We start from the raw sequence: 17,758 nt of genomic DNA, 5'->3' as shown, positions 1-17,758 counted from the left end.
TGAAATAACCCCATCTGCAGAACACTGCAGGCTAATCCAGACTAGAACACTTTCTCCTCTGCTTGTAGCGGAGTAAACATGGCGTGTTGGAGCAGCTGAAATTCCTTTAAAACTCGTTACCATTCAGATTTTTGAGGAGTTCTAAAATGAAATAGGTGTAGACTAAGAATAAGTCTTAGTTTCTTGGTAAAAACAAAAGCTTTTAATATTTTATGACTGGTTTCTCTTCCACTGCTCCTTAAACTACTGAAGCTGCATGCATGGTTGAGTTTGAAAGTTATATTTGCAAGAATCCAGGAGTCCTCATGCAGAAGCAGGAGTGGTGCAGTTTGGTGAAAACATAAAAACAAACATTTATGATCAATAATTTCTGACTGTTTTAACACCGCAAACTAAGCCGAAGGCTGCAGCGCTCAAAACTGACCTTTGGTTTTGGGGACTCGGCTTCGTTTTCAGTAACGACTACCGCCTTCTCCTGGTCAGCTGATGCCTGCGAACGACAGACGCACCATTGGTTACGCTTTGCATCACAACTTCAAACATCACAGTCTTGATTCTCATCACTCCTGATAAGAAGAGAAGAGAAGAAAACGTTGAATTAGTTCATCTTCAAGGACACAATGAAGATGCAGGCCTTGCAAAAGTCGAGATGCTTATGAAGCAGAGAGGTGAAAGAAATCCTGAACGTTTGATTTTTAAAAGTGTGATCGTATTCCCACAGCAGGATGCTGCCACCACCGTGTGTTACACATAACTTCTCGTAGTTTTGCAAGGCACTGTCATGATCCAGAGAGCCGGCGTTCACCTTGTGAGAGGGAGAAACCCATCCAGGCGCAGACTGGTGAAACAGCGACGAGTGAACACAAAAGACAGAGAGGAAAGGTAAAGAAAGGACAGCAAAACATCACAGAGAACAGCAACAGGTCAGAACAGGAGGGAAAATAAAGATATGAAGGCAGCTGATTGTATGGAAATATGTGCTTCCATACATATGGAAAACCAATATGAAGCACAAAATCTGGATTCAGAATCCACTGGAAACATTTCACTGATTTTTCAGGTAGATCCATACAATAGATTAATGACCTGTCCTTCAGGGGAGAGGAGGGGATTTTGGAGGGTGTGGTGGGAAAAACTACAACTGGAGCTATGAAGTAGAGGTGCACCAATTTATCGGCCAGCTGAAACATATTTTGGGAGATCGGCCGACATGTACATGTGAAGCTGATCTTATCTACTGCAGCAAAGCTCTAAAAATCAGCCGCTGTCCGCTTGTGATCCCGGTGAGAGCAGAAGATGACATGCCTGCAAGCATGCAAACATGCACGTCATGTCTGCAGTTAACAACAGTCACTTCAGTGTTGCTAAGTTAGCGACTTTGTGACTATATGTATATACATATATATTCTGATAAAAAAAGAAATTACTGGCCAAAATTCGAGTCAGCAGGTCGGGATTTTTAAAGGTAAATTGGCCAGTAAACCGCAATCGGTGCACCGCTACTAGGAAGGCAACCTTTAAGGGAAATGAGAAGAAGGAATGATTTAGCTGAAAAAAAAAAAAAAAACAAAAACAAACAAAAGTCGGTCAGTGCTCCTGGCAGGTTCCTCATCGATGGGAGAGAGCTGCTCAAGCATGGAAAGCTGCTCAATAAAATGCAAAACAAACCTTAAAAAAAGACTCTAGGTTAAAAAACGAGCAACAGAAAGTGGCGGTTAGCCTCCTGAGGATTATTAGCCATGCTGGGTTGTTCTGTTAAACCGATGCGTCGATGGGGGGGATGTGGGTGGGCGGGGCATGGAGGGCGGTTTGCTTTGGGTTTTCATACAGTACCACAGCTAAGGACGCAGAAACCGTAACGTGAGTCGGACTCGACTTCGGCTGGATTCCTTCGGCTTTCTGCTGCAGCTCATCCAAAGTCTTCAGCTCTTCCACTTCCTTCGCAAATACGCCGACGACCTCTGAACTCTCCACCTTCTCCTCAGAAATCCATGACGCCATCGCTTTCTTCGGCGAGTCAACGCCTCTAGTCTGACTCACGTCGCCATTTTTAATCTCAGCTTTTCGCGAAGCTTGGCGTTTCTGCTCCTCGTTGCCGTCGGTTTCCGCCAGTCCTTCTTTTTCGCTCATTTCTTCATCTTCTTTGTTCTCCGCCTGCTTAAAGATGATGAGCGTGCCTTTCTTGTCGCTGATGGCCTGCGACACTTCCTGTCTCACAGCTCCAGGGCTGACCTTCGTCGCTGACTTGTCCGATGCCTCTTCCTCTTGGGAGTCTGGGGTTTTGCCCCCCGCCTCCTCCCTCAGGGTCCCGTCCACGAAGACGTCGTCGTCCATGGTGGTGGACAGGCTAATGCCGTGGGGCCCCGAGGAGGTGGCCCCGTCTGTCACGACGCTATCCGCCACGTATTTCACCAGAAATCCCGCCGCCGCCTGGGGAGAAACTCCACTCGTTGGAAAAAAGGAACGGCTCAGGTTAAAAGGAGAGAAGGCGTCACACAACGAGAACCAGGCGGACGCACAAACACAAACAAGAGCTCCACAAGTATCCGGATACAATTTACCTTTCAAATAATAAAAATATAATTAACTTCATCTGATCAGAACGGTTGGGAGTTCAGATTTACTTTCACATCAGATTAATTCACTGATTAAAATCATTCAGCAGGATCTACATACTTGTGGAGCTGGAAAGACACAGCAACACGAAGAAACGTCCAAAACGCCCAGAAACAAGAAGCAGCTCACCACAGTGTCTATAGGTCCCGCCTCCTGCTGCGTCTGCTCATCTTTCGCCTGAAAGGAAACAGAAATACAAAAAGTTTGACAACATTCAAATCAAATGGGAAACATTCGGGGTTTAAATCTCCACCAGAGGCGCTATTAGATCTGCACTTAAGGAAGAAAGATTATCCAGCTTTTGTTACAAGTAATCTAATTAAGTTTACCCAAGTAAATATATTAGGTTAATCAATTTGTCATGTTAGACAAAGGTAAATAAATTAAGATTGGCAAACTTAATTCGATTTTATGTAACAAATTAACTCTTTTTTTTTTTTAAGTTGGAGCTCTATTCTCTTTTTTCAGTCGATTTTAGTCAAAATGTGAAACTTATTGCCGATATTAGATTAGAGACTTTAACAGTTGACAAATTCATATGCCAACCAATTGCTGATGAGATAATGTGACAAAATCAGTAATTTAACTGAAAACACAAAGTGCAAAGTGAATTATATCGTTAAGGAACACTGTAAAAAAAACAAAACAAAAAAAACACCACACAATGTTAAAACATTTAAGAAACCTTAAAATATATAAAACCTGTGATGTGAGAATTTTTATTCAGTGTTGGAAAAATATCTCATGTGAAAAAATATTTTTTAATCTCGTTATTCCAGAAACTTCATTAGAAATTCTTGACTTTTGTTTTCCTGAAGTATAGATAACAGAGGACAGACGTCTAAATCTGTCAGTCTGTTCAAAATGAGAAAAACGAGAACATCCAGTCAGAGGAGGCTGATGCGTTTTTATCTTCATTAATACTGAAGTGACAGATATTTGCCCAAACTTGCCCAGATCTACCATCTGGGCCATAACCGAAAGGTTTAAAACAACAAACTGTGATGAAAACTGTTGAAAGTTGAACTGCGTTTCTCTCACTTTTAACACAGCTACCAACTGGATGGTTTTTAAATAAAGCAAATAAGATGCGTCTAAATAAATATGCGCAAGAACTTAAAAGCACTTTATTGTAAAAGAAAGTCTAAATGTGTCCAAAATGTTGTAAATCTGAAAATACCAGCAACTCCACAGAGAAATCTGTGAAAAACCATCATTTAACCCCAAACCGTCAGTTTCTCCTCTGCCGTTTGCGGCCTTTACTGAGTCCAAGTCGAGATTTCTGGGGCAAACCATCAGTTTCTACAGAAAGCCTCTGAAAGGTGGAAAAAATACCATCCAAACAAAGCAATGAAAGAAATTCGGAGCTCTTTTGTCAAACGGTCAACAGAAGCATAATCAATAATGCCGCGCTCCGCCCATATGGGCTGCACGTCCCATTGTTCAGAAACTAATACTTCGAAGCAAAACCCGACAGACCAGCTGATAATTTGAGTCTAGATCGGCCCTAAAGTCAAACAGACGGACGGCTGGTCGAACCGGCAGCTACATCCCTACAAAGAGACACCAGAATCCAAAAACACTCAAATGTGTGTTAAACTTTGTGTTAAAGATTTAGCTTTGGGGCTGGGCAATGAGTCGAGCTTTTGAAGATTTAATTTGTGGAAAATCTGGAACCCGCCCCCCCACAAACTGTCATCGGGTTCCCGTCGTTCAGAGTGACGTCAGCACGGTCAAGGCGGCCATCTTGTTTTACAACTTTATTTTGACTTTGAATTCAGGTTGATTTTACAATTATTGGGGCCAAGACGAGGCTTTTGTTCAAATTACGAGAATAAAGTCAGAATTTTATGAGAACTGCAGTACAAAAAAATAGAAAAATTAAAATAAGCGTGTTATCAGCTTTATGGATAATACTTAATAGAAACACTTCAGATTTTAAAATATTAGCATTAAATTATTATCATTAGCAGGACTTGATGCAAATAACTGCATTTCAAAGAAAGATCTACACAAACTGAGCTATAGTATTAATAAAAAGGGCTAGTTTTAAGTTGAATAACCTGCCAATGGAACAAGACATTTACTCATGTTATAAGTTAAAACTTTTTGCTCTACTGACAAAGACTAGCATTTCTTTCATAGACATTAGGGAATTATTTGGTTAAAACAAGCTGCTGAAAAGTTATTTGTAAGTTAGTTTGTCTTATTTCAAGTGTATTAAAAATGTTTGCACTAGATTTTGTGTTTTTACAGTGAATAAAAACTCTCGGAAAACAGACGGATTCTGATGCCAGATAGATTTACACTCCCATAAATCTGAGGCCGCCACCCTAAAATATACTCAGCGAAGATTCCTGCTGCTTTATTTCACTAAAGACGTTGTTCGCTGACGCCGCGCCCCACACAGACATGCCGTCGCCACGGCTGCAGCTTACGTCCTGCAGCTCCAGCGGCTCAATCATCGGGGCTTCGTCCGATCTGGGCGAGCGCAGAGGCGACGACGACAGCCTCTTCTCCCACTCCGTCAGACCTGGAGCGCTGCCGCCGCCATTGCTACCGGTCTCCAGGAAGGAGCGCTTCAGCTCGCTGATGTTGGTCTGGTGCTTGACCACCTCGGGCGGAGGCTCGGAGTCCTGCGGCCAACGAACCGCAGCACAGGGAGGAAGGAAGGGAGGGGACGAGTCAAGCTTTATATACGCAACAGCAGCTCGTATCTCCAAACGAGGTACGAAGCAGAAAAATCCGCTTTCCTCTGGGTTCCTACACACGTTCATGTCAAAACGCTACAATGTTTTAAGAACGTAGTACGAAACACGAAAGCTCAATATGAGATTTTGGCAGAAATTTCTACAGTGAGACAGAGTGGAAGAACTGGGGGACAGACAGATGGACAGACAGAAAGACCGCCGCATTAACAAGCAGATGGATGGATGACGGATGGAAGGATACACTGCAAAAACACTAAATCTTACCAAGTATTTTTGTCTAGTTTCTACTACAAATATCTTGGTACACATGAAATAAGACAAAACTATCTTGCATGTAACTTTTCAGAAAAAAACATAAGAGTTTAAGTCAATAATTCCTTAAATTGATAAAAGTACTTCTTCAGCTGGTAGATTTTATAACTTATAAAATGGGAAAATGTTAAATAATCTGTCAGTGGAACTAGCACTTTTAAAAACAAAACAATATGAAATTAATATTTACTTGAAACAAACTCCTATATATTGCTTAACAGTTACTTTGCATGCAAAAAACTAACTTATTTCAAGTTAGTTTGTATTTTTTTAAAAGTGAACCAAGATATTTGCAGTAGAAACTAGACCAAAAATACTTGGGTAAAATTTTGTTTTTGCAGTGTTGATATGCAAATGGATGAATGAATGAATGCATACAGGAATGAATGGATGAACAACCATCTAGTGAATGGATGGATAAAGGGATGATGAAGCGATGGATGGATGAGTAGACACATGAATGGATGATCGACAGACGGATGATGAGCTTTTGAAGAAAGTGAAAATATACATTTATTCTCCCTCATCTTATTAAAAGTTAAATTCTGGGTTTTTCCCAGACCGTGTAGGAACCCTGATTTCTGCAGACTTGCACCACAAATACACACACACACACACACACATTGTTACTATGAGGGAAGTGATTTTAAAGGCTCTGCACAGCCTTTAAACACAAAAATATAAACTTAAATGCTTAGAAGCATTTAAAACCAACTCAGAGAAAAAAAGTTGGAAAAAAAGGTTTCATGCTTTGCATTTAAGCACAACACTCCCACATCTCAAAACAAACCTACTCCAGTTTAGTTTTATTATTTGTTTTAAAAGAGTCTGAAAGAACACAGCAGCAGCTACTTCAAACTGCAGTCAAGAAAACCGTATGCAACGCTCTGATTTGTCCGCTCATCAGAAGTATTTTTAATTCCTTAAAAGCACCTGCATGCATATTTCAGATGCGCTCCGTTTCTTACCAACCTCTAGCATCAGATTACTGTGCCTGATAAAAACATTTTCCCCTTTTGCTCGTCTTATGAAACTATACTGCAAAAGACAGAGAAAGAGCAAAGGAGATGTTAGGCGCTGCAGCTCAACTCTTATTTGGAAAAAATGGGAGCTTTGGCTTCTGCTGCATGGGAGTAACTAAAATGTAATGTGGGTAAAACAATCATGCCAAAAATAAACAACTTAAAGAGGATAAAATCCGACTCTTGGGTGTGGCTGAATGATAACCCAGACGAAATGGACAATTAGTTGGCTGTTTGAGGAAAACCAAAGCAGAAAGGAAGGAAAACCAATGAGTGAAAGCTGATTTTGGTTCCAGTCACCCAGCGGGGTCCCACAGCGACCCCGGTGTACCTGAGTCCGCATCTCGGAGTCTTCATCGGCTTCCGACTGACGGCAAGGAAAACGGAGAGAAGAGAGAAGGTGAGAGGAGGCAGAAAGCCGAGGGGCGAGGTGGATCGTTAAATCAGAAAATAGACAGAAAATAAAGAATTAAAGGGAATAAAGAATCTGTTTTTCAGACATGAAACACAACAAACACACGTCTGGCTGTTAAGGTCTTAAAGCTCCGCCTTCAGCCACGTTTCACTTTTAAAACGGACACGAAACCGAGCTGCATAAAGTCAGGTGCGGGTAAAACCAGAAGTTTACATACACTGAATAAAAAGACACTTCCTCACTGCCTGAAGTTAATCACAAATTTACCAAAATTATTTCTATCACTATCATAAAAGTGCACCAGTTCCTCCTGATGTATTTTTTCTGTCAATATTGTGACAATTAGCAAATAGAAATAATTTCGCCGATTCTAACCAGTAGCCAAAAATGGAAACCTGTTTGTCCCAAACCTGAAGGTTTTTGGTCCGTTTGGAGCTCCTTCTGTAAGCTAAACATGAATAAGCAATGAAGCTAGCTAAAAATGCAGTTTTGGATCCCGCATGAACTTTTTATCTTGTGCACGGTCCGCCAGCGCTTTTACAAGTTTTGTATATTTTTTCTGTTTAGGAATTGAAGCGCTGCCAGGACACCCCATCACTTCTCCACTGACTGACCGTGACGCCTGCCGCGCTCTTCCCCAGCGTCACACCAGGCTGGGAGATTTAAACCGTTACATCCAGTCAAATCGTTCACCACCTCCTCCAAGTCTCAGACACATCGCCTGAACCTGGAAATCTCCATCCTCATCCTCCTGTGGATCACATGGGCAAGTTTTGCATTTCTGTCTTTATTATTTAGTGTATTTTCTCAAAACTGAGGGTCATGTGGGTCAGATCTGCTGTTTCTGTGCCATATGTGTTCCTGTATCATATTTGTGCGGTTTATGCCTGTTGGGGATGCGGCTCCGATAATATCCATAAGGCGCCTCCGACTCTAACTGACCTAAAACGTTTTGGTCCGATTTGACTTCAGACTGTTAGAAAAAAGGTGCATCTGCCTATTTATTTACTTACTTCTAATTTCTACAACTTAAAATTTTAAAAGAAAATAAATGTGATAATTTAATTTGTTGTATGCATCTTTGCTTTTTCTTTTAAACCAAAAACAAAGCATTTTTTTTAGATAGTAATTTTTTATTATTTTTTTACTTGTGCCATTTTATTACAGAATGAGGCTGTAACTTGTAATTTGGCTGGATTTAGTGCAAACAAAACAAAGCAGGAGAATTAAAGTAAATTACTTTCAACAAGCTTAAACAATCTTTCCCTCAAATTTCCATTAGCTAAAGGGGACACTGTGAAAACTTTTATTATCTTTAAATAACATCTCACAGTGAGTGGAAAAACCGTGTAACGAGTAAAACATGCTACAACTTGAACCCCTATTGAGCCACGTAACAATTTGTTGCGTTGAAATAAACAAAAATCCAAACAAAGCAACAGAAATCATCCCGGCTGCTATAAATGGTTTTCTGCTAAATGCATTTCACATTTTAGTTGGCAAAAACTGATGATTTAGAAGAAAAGTTTGATTTTATCGTAAAACTAATTATAGTTCATGGTATAATGCACTTTAAAAGGAATTGCATCATAAAGGAAAGGCCCACAGATCAGTGAAATGAAACTAAAAGAACTTACAAAAAAGGAAGATACTTAAAAATAAGGAAGTGCAAAAACAGTAATATTAAAAGCAAAAACAAGAACTAAGACGTGCAGACCAACCATTTGAGAGTGACCTTATTTTGCTTTTTTTTTTTAACTCTCTTTTTGACATACAAACCTCTGTGGCGGTCATCTCTCCATCACAGGCAAAGTCCGTACGTTCGCTGTCGGTCTGCGATTGCAGACCAAAGCAAAACATTCCGAGATGCAAACGAGAAAAAGAAGAAGGACCCAACTTGTAAAAAAAAACTACATTTATAATCAACACAGATTTGTTGCTGCCACACATGAGAGGCTGTCAGATGATGTCACTGATGTCAGACAAGGACCACAGCTAAAGTCTGAAACTGACCAAAAACAACAACAAAAAGAAAAACAAAACAACAAAAAAAGAGAAACAAAGCAAGCAGAACAGACTCAGAGGAAGCTGATCGGAAAGTGGACTGTCGCTCAATTTGTGCTGAAGAGGTTGCAACCTTGAACTACAGATTAGAAGTTTACATGCACCCATCTCTAAATTTATAAAGAAGCATTTTGAACTGTTGTTTTTACAGGGTGGACTGGTGACCCAGCAAACAATTTCAATGGTTAAAGAATTAAATGAAACTTTCAGGATGACAGAGTTGGGCTGTTGTTGAATATAACAGCTGAAGTTTTATGTGAAAGGAAAAAAATGGTGTCTTTTGATTTCTGTTTCAAAACCCTATTATGAAAAGAACTGATAAACACTTTTGTTCTTAGCTTGCATAAAAAAATCTATTGAATCTTGATAAGAAAGCTAAATATCCACGATCAGTCGTTCGTATATGGAGCCTGGAATAAACAACGCTGCCGCCTGCATGTCGGGCAAAACGACATGTAAAAGTGGCTGTTTTGATGTCGCAGCTTGAAATGCATTGAGAATAAAAACACATATTCATGGGGAGTGAGACTCTTCTGGCACACAACTGAATGCATTTTGAATTTTTTAAAAGTGAAGGAGTCGTGCCCTAATGAATGTCACTGATTGAACTAGTTTGGCTTTTAAATACGGCTGACCTGCCGATTTTAGTTTTTACTGATACCAATTTTATTTTGTCTGAAAATCTCGCGACGCCCCATCAGTGGGGCGACCATTTTTAACCACTCATGTGCAGACGTGACCCTGTGGGCCGATTTACCTAATTTTGGGTTTAAAAACGGTTATAATTATTTGTTGCATCACCTTTCCACTCTGGAAAAAAAATAAATAAATCAAGACCAAGTTATTTTAGGTTTCACTGCCATTGATGACTGCCTGCAAAATTTTCATCAGCACTGCGTACACCTGTGGATAATTTGCAGTAAGTCACGGTATCAGAAGGAAGCTCGTCATCAGATTTGATGAGCAGATTTCGTGGCTGTGCAGTCGCCCGACTTTCAGGCCCTCCCCCTCCTCTCCATGCATGTCAACATGGCGGTGATGTGGAGGCAGCTGGCGATCCTCGTCTCCCTGCATCACTTCATTAAGTGTTTCAAAGCGAGCTGCTGGATGTGAAATAACACATCCTAACAGCGATAATCAACAGAAACGTGATGAAAGTGATGGATTTTAAAAGTGTGCAGCTTCGGTTGAGTTGGAAAGAGATGCAGGGAGACCGAGCGGAGAAATGATGTTAAGTGACGGTTAAATGTGGTGTTTTACAAAGCTATACATGTAGACCAACACGAAGTTTGCAAAATTGTGAAGCGGAAGGTATAATTTTTCAAATGTTTTACGATAATATCTGAAAAGTGTGGCGTGCATTTTTACTTGCCAAACAGCTTGAACTCAGGCAGACTGCATAGAGAGCATCTGTGAACATTGGTTAGATATAGGTCTGAACTTTGACTCTTTCATTCAAATACATGAACAGACTCCAATCTACGTTCTAGATATTTGAAGGATCGATAATTAAAGTAACCATCAACTAGTATAGTTAATAAATGGAGTATATATGCAACAAAATTAAAATTTTCTGACAGAATAACGCATTCAGATCAGTAATTAAACTAAAACTGCAATATATATATATATATATATATATATATATATATATATATATATATATATATATGTACATTTTGCTTTTAAGATAAAAAATCTTCTTTTTTTGTAGATATGTTCTATCCAGAACTCTTTAAGTGGCATTTTTAGTTTCACCTGGTTCAAATTCTGTACAATAATAATAAAAATCTTCTATTAAGAAACATATGTTATTCTATTATTGGTCAGATAATCAAAACAATAATCAGTGCTACACAGCTATTTCTGCTCCTTCAAGCAGAAAGAGCTGAGCTTTGGTTGATGTTAAAAGTATTTTTTACCTACAAATGACCAAGCATTCACTAAAAAAAATAAATTTTACTACATTTTAGGAAATAAATGTTTATTTTCTTATTTAAAAAAGGAATTAAATTTTTCTACAACTTTGCGTTGGTCACAGAAATTCCCAATAAAATACTTAATAATTTCCGGCTGCAACATGAAGAAGCAGAAATGTGAAAACATTCAGGGTGTTTGAATGTTTTTACATGATGTTGCCGTTTTCTGAGCTCTCGCTGAACAGGATTAGTCAGAAATTGGGAGAAGATGCGTTAAAATTGAGATGGGTTAGGCACAAAGAAACCAAGTTATAGGAAGATTCATCTCTAAATAACGAAAGGTCGCTTCTAAAAATCCAACTCTCCTCAACTGAAAACCGTCTCTTCAGTAGCTGCGTTTCCATCACAAATGTGCGCAAAGTTTTTTATATTCTGATGTTGAAAAAACTATTTTGCAATCACGGTGTTTCTATTAAAATGACACGGAAGCAAGATACTGCACACAGTAAGTCGCTAAAATCATGGACGTAAACACTTGCATGAGATACATAAATAATTCAGTCGCTCATCATCCATCAGAGGAGACATCAGTGTCTTATTCAGGCACTGGAGCCACAAACCCCGACTACTTGGGAGCGTCGTTTTGGGGAAATTGTAGAAGAGTTATGACTTCAAAACATTTGAATGGCACGTTTTATGGACTGTGCGATACTGTGGGAGCTCTAGTGGAGCCGGCTGCACACATTGTTCAACGCTGTGTACAAATTGGCGTGATGCGAATAAAAACGTTTCTGTGGAGGTTTGCGAAAACCATAAATTTCCACATGGCAGAAAAACCGCCTCATCCTAGCTCAAAAGCGTTTTATGAAAAGGTGGTCTTTGCATTAAGCTAATTTACTTCAGTAAATCCAATTTGAGCAATTTTATGGTCAATGGAAACAGCTACTAACTAGCTAATGGATGATGTCACTGATAGAGTCACAAGGGCGACTCTCTTGTAAGAATCAAAGCTGCCATTTTAAAAAATTTGCAACAGTGACTCATCCTCATCCTAACGCCAAACCTTTTTATCGAAAACTGTGAATTTCTTTTAAATTGGCATACATTTATTTTCATAACTCCAATTTACACATTGTTATGGTCTGATGGAAACACAGCTCACGATCGTGACAAACTAAATTTGACGCCGGTAAAACAATCCCGTGTTTGTGTCTAACCCTCTCGTCACGGTGAGGCAGCCAATCAGAAATGAGATGGCGAGACTTGCAGGTTCATCTCTGTTGGCGTGAGTGATGTGTGATGGTTTCAACAGGATGAGACAGCAGAGATGAGGCTCTGAAAGTAGGAGACTGACAGACACTGGGACACACACGATGTCCAGGTCGGATCTGAACGATTACGGGGCAGAATCAGGTGTGAAAAGGTCACTCTGGGGTCAGCTGGAACACACACCTCCTCTTCCTCTGAACTGTCATGGTCATGGTAGCCCTGGGCTATGGAGGCGGTCAGGGAGGCTGCCTTGGGCTCCAGGTAGCAGAGGCAGAGCGCCAGCGGGAAGGACAGGGTGAGGGCGTAGGGGACTGAGAAGGAAGTGGTGAGCAGGAAGAAGAAAATGAAGAGGAAGCAGGGGATGAGGGACGGCGACTTGATGGGGAGGAAGTTCTGCGCGCACTCCGGGACGAAGCGCATCTCGGACAGATCGGGGAAGGTGATGTAGCCGTCCTCGTCCAGGACGGAGGACAGGTCGGGCAGGTGCAGGGAGAAGGAGAAGAGCGTGCCGCCGGCGCCCCGCCGCCCACCCCGCTCCAGGCGCTGCTTGCGGGCAGACAGCAGCAGCGCCTGCTCCTCCAGCAGGGCGGCCTTGCGGTCGGCGTGGGCCTGCCGCCGCCGGCAGCCGCCGCCGCTCTTGGCCGGGCTGACTGACGACGCCCGCTTACGGCCGCTCTCCCTGCGCCGCCGCCGCACTTTGGTCGAGGAGATGGGGGATGATGGGAGGGAGAGTTCGGAGCGCAGCGGGTCGCTGGCGTACGCAGGGAGGGGGAGCTGGATAATGTATGTGTGGATGGAGAGAAGCGAAGGGGGGAAGGAGGCGGTGAGGGGGACACGCATGAGCACACACGAGTAAAATGTGAGGGTCAAAGGAAGGACAAGAAAAGAAAAGCGAATTAGTAAAGCGGACAAAGGATGAGAAGCCTGACTACTGCAGAGGGTTAGGCTGAAAGCAACTGGGAGTTTTACATCAGCCTTCAACAAAGTAATAAAGAAACAAATAAACAGGAAGCAAGAAAAAACAGGAAGTCTGAGTACACGTCTCGGTGAGAGCCTTTGGACAAATCTTTACCTTCGTGTCGTGTCTGAGCGGCGTCGTGGAGGCGGTCTCCGCGGCAACTTCCTGCGCATCCTCCTGCTCCGCATTCTCCTCCTCCGCCTTCTTCTCTGTCGTTACCGTGGTGATGATGTCCTCCTTGGCGATGACTTTGGGCGCCCCGTCTGCGGCGCTGCCCTTCAAGGGAGTCTCATGGTTCTCCGTGATGGGAGCTGAGGAGAAAGACGGAGGAGACTGCCTTTAATCTGGGATTATCTGGGACTACGACAGTTTTAAAGAAACAAAGACTCACGTTTACTTTTAGCAACAAAAAAAAAAAAAAGAAAAAGAAAGAAGTTTTGTACACGAACATAAACATGAAAGATATTAGTGATCTAAAACATCCTGGTTTCTTTTCATAAATTAGAATGTCATTAAGACATATTTATTGTAGAAGTTCTTTTTTAAAAAAACTAAGTTTTCTACATTGAACAAATGTAACAAAGTGATTTTTTAGTGCTGATGAGTTCAGTTAAATTTATCTATGTAAACTCTAAAATCAGAATATCTAAGTAATTTTTAAAGTTACAGCATTAAAAATCAATGTACTTTTCATCATGTGGGCCAAAAATGCATTTTAAAAATTGAAACACCAAAAATTGAGTTGTTGTTTTTTTTTACTTGCTTAACAATATTTAATTCAACAAATAAGGTAATCAGAATTTTTTTTTGTAGGAATGAGATTGTAGATCCAAAACTTCAAATAGTTTTTCTTTGTTAAATGAAAGGCATCCAATTTTCTTATTATTTTCATCTGGATTGAAGAAAACTGAAAAAATACTTCATCTAAACAGGATCTAGGTCAGTCTTCATTTTAAAAACATTTGCTGCCTTTTAATACTGCATTAAAAGCAGATTTGGGTGAAACATGTCAGTAGTTGTAGTTTTGTCCTAATTTGTGTTACTTTTGTGGCCGGGGGCAGGAGGGCCGCACAAAATTAGTCCAGCGGCCCCAAATGGCCCCCGAGCCTCACTTTGAACACCTTTGCTCAAGAGGAAGTTGAGGAAGGCTTCTTCCTTCAGACCTCAGCAGAGGGTCGTTCACCTCCATGCCACGCTGCACAGACGCAGTAACAAACTCAGACCGAGCCTGAATGCAGAGTTTGCAGGCAGGACAATCTGACCTCCGTCTAAGCTGCGGGACATGTTGTAGCGTTTGCTGGAGGAGCGCTCAAACAGCGGTGCCGGCCTGGCGATCTGCGCGCTGGCTCTCCGTGTCTGGGCCTGGGTTCTGCCGCTGTAGCGAAACTTGGAGCCGAGGCTGAGGAACTTCTTCGGCGGCGCCTCAGGAGACACGAGCCTGTGACAAGTTACAAACAAGCGCATTAGTCAGACCAGAAATAAAACACCGATTTGAGCCACGGCAGTAAAAGCGCTCATTTAAATGCGTCTCCAGGGAGCCCCCAGGCTGACTTCGCTACGCCAAATGACTCGAGAGAACGCATTTTAGCTTGAAGCAGCAACTTTACATCATGAACTACGACGAGGCTCAGCAGAGTCTCTGCTTCACAGGAAGGAAATCCAGTACAGTGACACAAGCAGGAAAGTGCAAAGCAGGCTTGGCTCCCTCAAATTTAATACTGCACAGAGAGAATTAATGTCATTTTACTTTATTCATATTTAAAACTCAACGTGCCTCGAAATGTATCATTTTTCAAAGTTCAGCGTATTTTATTGGGATTTTATGTAACATACCACAACAATATGTGCATAAAAATCTGTGCTGCACCTCTGGATTAAATCTACTGTACTCTGATACCCCTAAATAAAACATCCACTGCAAGTAAATGCTTTCAAAAGGCCAGATTTTTTCTCAGCATAAATGGAGCTGCTCTGCGTACGAATCATGTATGTTTGTTCTTCATTTAGGGGTATCAAATTATCAGGGTTTCCTTAAATAGAAACTTTTCACAAGATAGCAAAGAAATATAGAAGTCTAGTCTTGGAGTAGCAAATGCATGAACTAGTTCTTCAGTATGACTCCTGTACAGGATATTTCTAATCTTAACAATATTCCAAGAATGGAAAAAGGAAATCCTAGAAATGTGTTTATTATGGGACTAAAATGACATATTCTGGTCAAAAATAACAAAAAAGGTTTTCTACTTTATTATCGAAGGCCAATTTAATGCAAATCAAGTTTAATGTCATCCAGGTGTTAATGTTTTCCACACCTGCATGTAATCTACCTAAAACTTTGGATTCATCAGGATTTATATGTAGATATATCTGAGTATCATCAGCATAACAGTGAAAACATATAGTAATTAAACTGATCCAAGCACAGAGCCCTGCGGTACTCCACCAATAACCCTGGAACGGGAAGAAAATTTATCGTTCACATGAACAAACTGGAGTTTTTGTGTTGATCTATTTCATAAAATCTCAATAGAAAAGCAGGAGTTTTCTGTTGCAATGCGACAGCGTTCAAGTGGTAAAGACATTTTTACCAAGACGCTACAGATAAGGCAGGTTTTGCAAATAGTTTTTAACCAGAAGTAAACTGCTACCTGAAGAAGGTGTGGTGCTCCACGCAGACCTTCCATAGCCTTTTGGCAGCGCGATGGTTTGGGAGCTTGAAACCAATCGTACTTTCAAACTGCTCAAACTGCAACAGAGACCACAAAAAATACAAACTTCTTGTTTTCATCTTCATTAAAACCTTGAAGAATATTCCCTAATCATATTACATGAACTGATTAATCGTGATTAATAGATCATTGAATTCATTGTTAACAAATTTAGTAATCAATTAATCGTTGGTGTACAGACTGCAAAGAATGCCATTTGCAAAAAGAACATTTGCAGAGCTGTAATTATGCCCAAACTGAACAAAATATATACACTGTTTGCATTTAAGATAAAAAAAAGTCTAGTTTTTCTGCAAACATACTTGACCCACGACTCAAATGATGTTTCACCCCTTTTTGTACAAAAAGTGGTTAAATTGTTAAATGAAAAACCTGCAGAATGCCACGATTTTTTTATTCGATTAATTGACTAATCGTCAGAATATTTCATTATTAAAATGATTGGTAGTTGCAGCACTATGGTAGTTTAACTTTCTCTTTAACCATGTCAACAAAGCCCTACCTTCAAATTCAACGTCCCAATTCAACACTTAATGATTAAAGAGGCAAACTGTGATAAATTATGAAACATTAACATTTCTATAATGTGATTTCTAGAATGTTTGACAGAGTAGTTTCCGTTTCACCCAAATTTTCACATTTTAAGAACCTCTGGGTTTAAATTTCCTGAGGAATCATGGATGACTTTAGTAGTCTGTTACGGCTTTTACCTCGCCGGGTCGGATTTTGATGTAAAAGTTGTTCCTCTTGTAGGAGATCTTGAGGATTTTGGGCCATGCGAACCTGTTGATCCGCAGCCGGTCTCTGTAGATGAGGAGGCCGCTCGCACAAACTCCCAGCATGATCTCTACGCCCTCAGAGTCCTGCGACAACGACACGTTGAGAAAAGACATGAGCACACGTCTGTTTCAGGAGGCTGGAGGAAAATCCACCCAACTGCATCACTCCCCTCTGTAACCCACAGCAAATAAACTTTCATAAACTCTTTGGTATGTACAGGAAGTGTTCAGGCGTCACAGCAGGACAAAGTGGAAATGTAAAAAAAAAAGGTTTGTGGTGATGACAGGGGGGTTGAGCAGGCAGGCATGGAGCGGAGTCAGGCGTGAGGTTCTCTAATCTCCTCTATGCACGCGGCGGCGACACTAAATGGCGGCTGGAGGGGCGCCGACCGGCAGCAGTGAAGGATTTTAGGAAAAAAATAAAGATGATGCTCTTCACTGTACAAGCGTGAAATGGCTGGCTGAATCCAACGAGGGATCCGAAGTGGGAGCAACCAATCTCGAGTGATAAGTGGGTTGTGTTGTGAGGAGCCATGCACAAGTGGAAAACACACTCACTCAGGTAGTGTAAGCACATGGAAAGCGGCCTCTTACCTCTCCCTCAGCTGGAGCCAAGCTCTCATAGAGATTCCCTACCAACTTTGCATTTCGTGAGAGAGGAGAGAAGACAAAAGAGGAAGCTCTTCTGATATGTACATATTTTCTTGTGTATCAAAACTGTAACTAACAGAGGCGGCGCTGATCCCCGACGTCTATTCAGTTCGATCAAAGCCACTTCCTCATCTCTGTCATCTCATCCCGCATCGCTCACTCACAGGCCCATTCTGACTTTCAAAGCTCTTTTTGATAATCCGTTTTATGCTCTCTCTCTTTCCTGCCTGTTGTTCTGAAGCTGCTTTTGATGCTGGTGGAAGACAAACAGTAAAAGAATAAAAAAATAAAATAAAAAAAAAGTCAAGCTGGG

The 17,758-nt window shown here is 41.1% G+C and overlaps 1 protein-coding gene across 14 annotated transcripts in view; it reads right to left on the bottom strand.

Moving 5' to 3' along the window:
- epb41l3b (erythrocyte membrane protein band 4.1-like 3b) overlaps positions 1-17,758 on the bottom strand; it is a 67,427-nt gene that overhangs the window by 12,908 nt on the left and 36,761 nt on the right. For 5 of the 14 annotated variants that reach the window (XM_081598677.1, XM_081598675.1, XM_081598674.1 and 2 more), the window contains 13 exons: positions 17,389-17,433; positions 16,726-16,878; positions 15,935-16,032; positions 14,549-14,724; positions 13,401-13,597; positions 12,512-13,102; positions 8,856-8,909; positions 6,993-7,028; positions 5,055-5,252; positions 2,746-2,793; positions 1,834-2,430; positions 806-838; positions 425-490 (listed from right to left, as the gene is read on the bottom strand). In XM_081598677.1, the coding sequence (XP_081454803.1) occupies positions 425-490; positions 806-838; positions 1,834-2,430; positions 2,746-2,793; positions 5,055-5,252; positions 6,993-7,028; positions 8,856-8,909; positions 12,512-13,102; positions 13,401-13,597; positions 14,549-14,724; positions 15,935-16,032; positions 16,726-16,878; positions 17,389-17,433 (2,292 nt within the window). Of the gene's footprint in view, positions 1-424; positions 491-805; positions 839-1,833; positions 2,431-2,745; positions 2,794-5,054; positions 5,253-6,611; positions 6,678-6,992; positions 7,029-8,855; positions 8,910-12,511; positions 13,103-13,400; positions 13,598-14,548; positions 14,725-15,934; positions 16,033-16,725; positions 16,879-17,388; positions 17,434-17,758 lie in introns of all 14 variants that reach the window. The other 9 variants (XM_081598687.1, XM_081598678.1, XM_081598681.1 and 6 more) reach the window with 9 other exon arrangements.

The sequence above is a fragment of the Poecilia reticulata genome, chromosome 17, assembly GCF_904066995.2.
Source record: "Poecilia reticulata chromosome 17, P_reticulata-male-v2, whole genome shotgun sequence".
Taxonomy (NCBI): Eukaryota; Metazoa; Chordata; class Actinopteri; order Cyprinodontiformes; family Poeciliidae; genus Poecilia; species Poecilia reticulata.
The sequence above is the reverse complement of the archived record's forward strand: the minus strand, read 5'-3'. Positions and strand labels throughout refer to the sequence as shown.